The following is an 8,131-nucleotide window of genomic DNA, read 5'->3' as shown; positions in this document are numbered from 1 at the left end:
ACTATGACCTTAGAAATTTTAAGATTATGTGTATATTATTTTTGTCTCACCTTTTATATAACATAACAAACCTAAACAGACCTTCATCACTTTCTTAGGCTTTCTCAATTTTTCTGAAAATTTTGGATTTTTAACATCTTTTACATTCTCATTTTCTTTTTTTAATAAAATAATTATAAGACATAATAACATTAACAAATAAATTTCCCATCTGTTGTGAGAATCCTTTTCCTGGGGATACTAAGCAATGTTTATCCCCTTCTAAGGTTCTAGTGTTAAACCAATGTTTGATTAAAGTTCTCCTGGGGAACCAATGAATTTACTGAGCTTCCTTACAGAGAAGATGGAGGGGTTGCTGAGGTATACAAGTGACCTGAGGGTATGCACACAGGAAATCCTTTAACCAGCATGGACCAAGCCTTCTCTTTCTGCCCTTCCCCAGATTATATACTTTAGTCATTTGCAAATCCAGGAGACCATGTGTGATTAGGGCTAGATTACATGCAGTTGGCCAGGGAGAGTGGCTGAATACTCTGGTAAGGGTCCAATGACCCTGCTTGCCCCTCCTTTAATGAAGGAGCACAACTGTCAACAAGCCCACTTGTCACAATGTTTAGCAAGCAGGCTTGCCCAATTTTTAAAAGTATATAGTTGAAAAAAAATCTAATTTCTGAAATAACTACATGTACCTTTTTGGAGCAGTTCCAGAAATGATCAAGGCAGGGTTCAGGAATGAAAAATGTTTTTAAGGGGTTGGTGAGATAGCTCAATGTCTAAGAGCACTTGTTGCTCTTGTAAAAGACCTGGATTCAGTTCCCAGCACCCACATGACAGCTTACAAACATCTGTAATTCCAGTTCCAGGTGTTTCAAAACCCTCTTCTGGTCTCTGTGGACTCCAGAATTGCACATGGTGCACATACATATATGGAGACAAAATACTCATACACATAAAATAAAAATAAATCTCGAGTATGCTTTTTTTATTTTAAAAGTTATTTTTATTTTGTATGAGTGTTTTGCCTTCATGTATTTAAGTGTACCAGGTGTGTGCAAACCCGTGGAGGTCTGTGCTTTTTTAATAAATATTTATCTGCTAAAACATCTCAACAGCCCAAGGGTGTGCTTTGTTTAAGGAAAGTTTTGAAAATGTTTGTAATGTGTATTTTAGTAAACTTGCAGTTTAGAGGCAGATGATAACTAGACCTAAAGATTCTGTTGTTGGCATTGAATCTGAACTTAGCCTGTCCTTTCTTGTAAAAACTATGATTTACGGGAACCACTGATTTCCTGGAAAATTAAGAGGACATCCTATTGGAAACTTCTCTGGCATAATAGTTTAAAATTAGATGGGCTGGAGAGCTAGCGCAGCCTGTAAATGTACATTCCTCGGATCAGTTCCTTTGACAGACACGCGGTAGCAGGTCCACTGCTATTCTTCAAGAGCTGTCCTTAAGTGGAACATGCTGGAATCACGGAGTCAGTTTTCACACACACAAAAGAATGGAATCAATGGAGACAGGTGGAAGCACTCTGAGTTGCTGCGGAACTAAGCAAGGCTTTGCTTGTGCACATCCTTGCCTAAAGAGATTTCTCAGCAAGGGATTCTCCTCAGTCCTTATCTCTTGAGTCAGCTATTTCCGTTTATCTGTAAATGACTTTTTGAGCGCTTTCCAACGCAGAGGTCTTGCCTCACCACACCCAAGGCTTGGTGATGACAAAACCTGGGCTTCTGATTCCGCTCTGCCACTTACACGCGTGTGGAGCCAGTTGCTTATCCTCTCTGTTTCCAGTCTGCGAAATAGAACTAGTTGATTCTACTACTCGAGGAGGCAGAATCCCGCACATGACAACGCCCTGAGAGGGAAATGGGCCTTCCGTGGAGTCTCACGTGACCTCCCAACCCCCGCCCCGGTGTCTTCCCTCAGACATAGGGGCGTGGTCTCTTAGGGCGGCTGGCCGGTCATTGGCTGAGAGGCGGGGCTGGCAAGGAGAGCGAGAAGAGGGCGTGGCTAGGCGAGCCGCAGGCGCATCCGATTGGCTGGAGGCATGTCGGGGCGTGTCCTTGACTGGCCGGTTGCGGGCTGGGCTCTCCGCTTCAGGCGTCGGGTGGCTGCTCGGTGTGCACCTGAGAGCAGACGCCCCTGGTCCTGAGGCTGTGCTGCGCTGTGCTGTCCCCACCGCCATGAACCGCTTCAAGGTGTCCAAGTTCCGGCACACGGAGGCTCGGCCGGCCCGCCGTGAGGTGAGCCTCGCTCACGGGCCCCGCGCCCTCGCCTCTGGCCCCTCTTGGCCGTCTTTCCCCGTGTGCTCGGCCTTGCTGTGCGCACCCTGGGACTGCGGAGTCCCAGAGCTTTCCACCCCGGGGCGCCCCTTCAGGCCAGGGCCTCGGAGTCCAGGCCGCCCCTTTGCTGTCGCGAGGGCAGAGTCCGGAGCTCTCGTGACGCGCCTGGCTGCCTGGTGATCCCGGCGGTCTGCCTGGCCCGCTGGCCTCACCCTGGGACCCCCCCCCCCCAACGAGGCGTAGCAGCTCTCCCAGCGGCATCCTGGCCTCTGCTTCCGGTCGGCCTTGCTGGGAGCCCAGGCTGGGACGCTGCTGACGAGGAGCTCCTCCTTCCTGCGGTTCGGGATCGCCCCTGCTTGGGGCCGGGCTGTAGAAGAGATTCACCTCTTTGCTCTGGCCTGGGTGAGAGCGAGGGTGTCAGCTGGAGACAGGAGCCCCTCGGCCAGACGCGCGCCTCTCCTTCGGGTTTCCGCCAGCATTTCCTTCTCTGCTGGCGTAAGTTCTTCCCTTACTCGGGTGATGCCACCAGTGGTGGTTGGGGCCCGGGGAAGCCAGAGCAGGTGGAGCCTAGAGGAAGTGCAGATGGGGTGGGGGGGCACTACTGATCTCTGGAAGAACAGCAGGCTTGGTGAAGCCAGTTCTGGTCTGCCGCCTCCTGTGCTACTTGGAAGCCTGGGAGTGTCTTCAGATCATTGGGATTAGAAGCTGACCTGTAGTGGCCCTGTCAGCGGCCCACAGCAGGTCCTGAAACTGTCTTGAGGAACATGCCCGTTTACATTCTCTGGACAAAATCTCGTCTGTACCTACCTGGTGTTGCATAGCTTCCGGAGCCAGAACAGTGAGCATTATGCCATTTTTCCTTCCCTGTAGCATTTTGCTTCAGGAGGGAGATAACAAGCACAGCATAAATGCATTGAAACACACATGAAGGGCGGTGATGGAGAGTGGTGATGGAGAGGTTAATCTCAGTAGCATGGTGGAGAAGGCTGCCTGGAGGAAGTGACATTTCAGTTGAGGTGGGAAGGATGAGAAGTGAGAAAAAACTCAGTAAAAGGAATGGAAAATGGACCAATGTGGATGGAGGTCACTGGCCAGGCAAAGCATGGTGACAGGGCAGTCTTTCAGAGGAAGGAGGTGTTTAGTGTTTAGTTTTGCATCAAGACCATTACTAGGAGTGTAGTAATTCCTGCTGGAGGGATCTGGAGAGCCTTTCAGGGACTCTGTGGCTTGCTTCTGGGTGGGCCTCCTCCACCAAGGTAAACAGACAGGCCAATGGAACCAGGACTGCAGGGAGAGCTTAAAATAGTTTATGTTATGGAGGTGGGAGAGCAGGCAATCTGTTCTCCTTTTCAAAGCTATTGTCTATCACTGTTTGTACAGTAAACATGAATCAGGAGGAAAAAGTTATGCATGGTACTGATGTTCTACTGGTGGCAAATGAACACTAAAATAGGAAATTTAGGTGGTGATGGTGCAGGTGGGTGGACTGGGGAGTGTGGGTACTTTGTCATTGAGGCAGGAAGGATTATGGAACAGTAGTTTGACACCAACAAAGGAAACTGCTGATCTTAGTTTCAGTAAAAGTACTCTTCTGCCTCCCACCTGTGGGGGTGTTAACATCATTGCCTTTTCTTAGGTGTGGGGAATTCACTCATCTAGGAGAACAGGGTGCTCTGAGGAAGCCAGGTCTGGATCTTTCCCTCCTTAGTATCTGTGTTCTTAAGGGGCCCTGGAACTCTGGGGCCTTGGGAAATCCCTCAGCTGAGGAAGCCAAGCCCATCTTCTGTGTTAGGTGATCACGCCTTCCTCTGCTACCCTATACCCCCCTTTGAACTGAAATAGTCCACATATACCCCACACATGCTTCCTTCTGACAGCCTCCTCCTTCTTATTAGGGAACTGACTTGCTAAGCAAAGTCATCCTTTTAGATTATTTTCAAGAACACTTGGCATTAGACTATGTGAGTAGAATAGGGTTTGATCTAAAGAAATGCATCTCCAGTGGTGTAGCTTTAAGGTGGAATTCTCTAGGAGCTAAGAAGATGATTCTCTTGGTAAAGTGCTTACTATGCAGGCATGAGGACCTGAGTTTGATGTCTAGAACCTACATAAAAAGTCAGGCGTGGTGACACATGCTTTTAGTCCCAGCACTCGAGAGGCAGAGGCAGGCGGATCTCTGTGAGTTCAAGGTCAGCCTTGGTCTACATAGTGAGTTCCAGGCCAGCTGGGGCTACAGGGAGACCCTGTTTCTAAAAGACCAAAAAAAAAAAAAAAACAAACCAAAACAACAAAACAACAAAAAAGGTCAGGCTTATTGGTATGTGCTTATAATCTCAGTGATGACAGGGCAGAGATAGGTAAATCCCTAGAGTTTATTAGCCAGCCAGCCTAGCTGAATTGGTGAGTTCAGGTTCAGTGAAGGACCCTGTCTCAAAAAACAAGATGGAGGGCTCCTGAGTAATGACACTGGAGTTGACCTCTGACTTCCGTAGACACATACACACATATACACACGCACGCACATACACATGCACCCCACACAAAGAGTTCCTTGGATTATGGCCCTCTCCAAACATGAACAGAGACCTGACTCTACCCATATTTCTTCTTCTTAATGTTCTTCATGTTTCTTTTCAGGCCTGGATCAGTGACATTCGTGCAGGAACAACTGCATCATATGGACACCACATTAAATCAAGCTGCAGCTTGATTGCCTTCAACTCTGACCGTCCAGGTAGGAGGGCAGACATGGGGAAGAGGTTCAGACATTGTCACCATGGATAGCGTAAGGGGAAAAGCAGGCTCCATTCAGACTGAGATTGGAGTGGCCTGGAATCGGAGGAGAGGCAGGGCCTTATATTCCTATAAACTAATCAATGTACAGCAATCAGGTCAATTTTGCTTAGGGTATGCTTGTATCTAAACCAAGATTTTTGTTTCAGCCAGATGTTTCTGTTTTCAGCTGTTCCCATTGGTAATCCCCTCCTCAGGTTTGGGCCCTCAGTGACTGGGATCAATAGAAATGCAGATTTGAAAAGTCCTTGTTCCTTGTGTGGTGCAACATATCTGTAATGTCTGCATTCAGGAGGCCAAGGCATGAAGATTATAAAATGGAAGCCAGTCTGGGTTACATAAAGAGACTCTGTCTCAAAAAGACTAAAAACCAGCTAGGCGTGGTGGCGCATGCCTTTAATCCCAGCACCCCAGGACAGCTGGGGCTACAGGGAGACCCTGTCTCAAAAAAACCAAAAAAAAAAAAAAAAAAAAACAAAAAAAAAAAAAAAAAAAAAGACTAAAAAACAACAAACAAAAAAAAACAAAACACAAAGGCCTTGTGTTAGTTAGTGTTCTTTTGGCTGCTTGTGACAATATAGACAAACTAATTTAAGCAGAAGATAAACACTTTTCTGGCTTGTCTAAGCAGTCAGGAGGTTTAGGCAGAGTTGGATCCAAAGGTTCACATGTGCTGTTCACCCTGACTCTTCATTCCTTTGGTTTTTTGAGATACACTGTAGGCCAGGCTAGCTGTAGACTTGCAGGAGGAATCCTGCTTTGGCCTCCCAAGTGCTGTGATTATAGGTGTGAACTACTATACTTGGTTCCCAACCTTTGTCTTAGTCCCTCAACTCTGCTGCCTTGGTGGTACTAGCTTCTCTCTTAGGTGAAGGTGGGAGGAGTAGCCAGTGGCCCAAGTACGATACACTATGTGAGAAGAAAACCTTTCTCGTGGCTTCTGTACATCCAGTGCAGAGGGGTTCAAGCTTGGGGAAGAACCTAGCCCTGAGCTGTTCACTGAGTCTGGAGGGAAAGTAATGACTGGTGGAGCTTCTCAGGAGGTCATAAGGTTTGCAAGTTTGGTCTCCTTTGGGAGACCAGGAATAAGCATATTTATTATGCTTATGTGTATGAATATGTTGCCTGCATGCAAGTGGCACCCATTAAGCCCAAGGTCAGAACCCCTGTGTTTGTTTAACAGGTGTATTGGGCATCATATCTCTAGAAGACCACAGAAAGGACAAAAAACACGTGGCCTATCTTGGCTGCCATTCAGGTGAGTGGTGCTTGATCCAGGAAGCCTGGAACTTTCCCTGCCTCTTGGGACCAGGGATTCTTACACATCTGATCCCATAGCCTGTGGCTTGTCATCCTCACTATTTGTTCTGCAAGGTATTTGGACTCAGAAGGCTACACCTGGCTTGGAATTCTGGTCTGGCAGGGAGGAGAAGGAAGCTGATGCTCCATGTTATCAGAGTGGAAGAAGAGGGATGTGCTGTATCAGTTCTGGGTTTCTGGCTATAGTTGCTAAGGATCCTCCCCTGTGTCACTCTTAGCCCTGCAGAGCACTTCTCATTACCAGATACCCTTCCTAATCAGGCTACTAAAAAGCTCTTCAAGGAGGTGGCTATGCTCTGCTGCAGGGTGGAAATGGGCCCTTACAAAGGGCTTTTGTCTACTGCAGCTGCTTCTGGGGGCACCCAGCAGCCTACCTGGCAGCCTGCCCACTTTGAGTTAGGTTTGCTATCCCCATGCTGAAGCAGCTCTGGCCTAGTTTGCCTTGTCTCCTCCATCTAGCTGTAGCTTCTATGGACTTGGTCTCTTTGGCTTGTTGGAGGCTTGAGGTGAGGGAAAAGGGTAAATCCTTGGCCCTTATGCAGGGTAGAGTAGCAGCGGGGAGGGAGAGTTGAGGGCAAGGGTTCTGCTCAGTGTCTGGATTCTTATGATGATGATGATGATAATTAAGGTAGTTAATAACAAAAGCCAAGATTAACCTAGAACACTCTAGTGCTAAACTGTGTTATCTGAGTTTTCTAGTTTAAACTTTAAAATATTTTATTTATTATGTGTATGTGTATGAATGTGTTGCCTGCATGCGTGTAAGTCCTAAGTCCACCGTGTTGTGCAGTATCAGTAAAGGTCAGAAGAGAGCATGGAATTCCCTTGGAACTGGAGTTCTAGATGGTTGTTAGCCAACCAGTGGGTGCTGGGAATTGAATCTGGGTCCCCTGCAAGAGCAAACAGTACTCTTAACTGCTGAGCCATCTCTCCAGCCCCTAATTTAAACTTTAAAAAAGAATTATTGAGCAATCATTTGCATATGTTAAATAGTGCCTTTTTTTTTTTTTTTTTTTTCTTTTTGAGACAGGGTCTCCTTGTTGTAGCCCCAGCTGTCCTGGAACTCAATATGTGGACCAGGCCGGCCTCGAACTCACAAAGATCTGCCTGCCTCTGCCTCCCAAGTTGCTAGGATTAAAGGTGTGCTCTACCACGCCTGGCAATAGTGCCTGTTTTAAGTGAATAATTGATTTTTATTAAAGTAATAAAGGGCTGGATATATTAGTCCAGTTGTAGAGTGCTTTCCTAGCATGTACAAAGTCTTGAGTTTGATCCCCAACACCACATAAACCAGGTGTGGTAGCACATGCCTATAATTCCAGCACTAGGCAGTAGAGACAGAAGGATTAGAACTTCCAGATCAGCCTTGACTACATAGTCAATTTGAGGCCAGCCTGGGATACATGAGATACTATCATTAAAAAAAAAGAAAAAAATAGAGCTGGAGAGATGGCTCAGTAGTTAAGAGCGCTGACTGCTTTTGCAGAGGACCCGGGTTTGATTCCCAGCACCCACATGGTGACTACAAACGGTCCTTAACTCCAGTTCCAGGGGAATCCGAAGCCCTCTTCTGACCTCCAAGGCATTGCAGGACACAGGTGCACTCACATACATGCAGGCAACACACTCATACGCATAAAAATAAAAATAATAATGCTGGGCGTGGTGGCTAATGCCTTTAATCCCAGCACTTGGGAGGCAGAGGCAGGCGGATCTTTGTGAATTCGAGGCTGGG

At 47.2% G+C, this 8,131-nt stretch overlaps 1 protein-coding gene across 5 annotated transcripts in view; it reads left to right on the top strand.

The window, feature by feature from the left end:
- The first annotated feature begins 2,063 nt into the window (after positions 1 to 2,063).
- LOC103744511 (mitochondrial import inner membrane translocase subunit TIM16) overlaps positions 2,064 to 8,131 on the top strand; it is a 70,411-nt gene continuing 64,343 nt past the window's right edge. For all 5 annotated transcript variants that reach the window (XM_029570191.1, XM_029570196.1, XM_017801533.2 and 2 more), the window contains exons 1-3: positions 2,064 to 2,244; positions 4,921 to 5,017; positions 6,260 to 6,334. In XM_029570191.1, coding sequence (XP_029426051.1) covers positions 2,185 to 2,244; positions 4,921 to 5,017; positions 6,260 to 6,334 — 232 coding nt within the window. In that variant the 5' untranslated portion in view covers positions 2,064 to 2,184. The remainder of the gene's footprint in view (positions 2,245 to 4,920; positions 5,018 to 6,259; positions 6,335 to 8,131) is intronic.

This window comes from Nannospalax galili, unplaced genomic scaffold (assembly GCF_000622305.1).
Source record: "Nannospalax galili isolate Female #2095 unplaced genomic scaffold, S.galili_v1.0 scaffold471, whole genome shotgun sequence".
Taxonomy (NCBI): domain Eukaryota; kingdom Metazoa; phylum Chordata; class Mammalia; order Rodentia; family Spalacidae; genus Nannospalax; species Nannospalax galili.
Note: the sequence above shows the minus strand (reverse complement) of the source record. Positions and strands in the feature narration are given on the sequence as shown.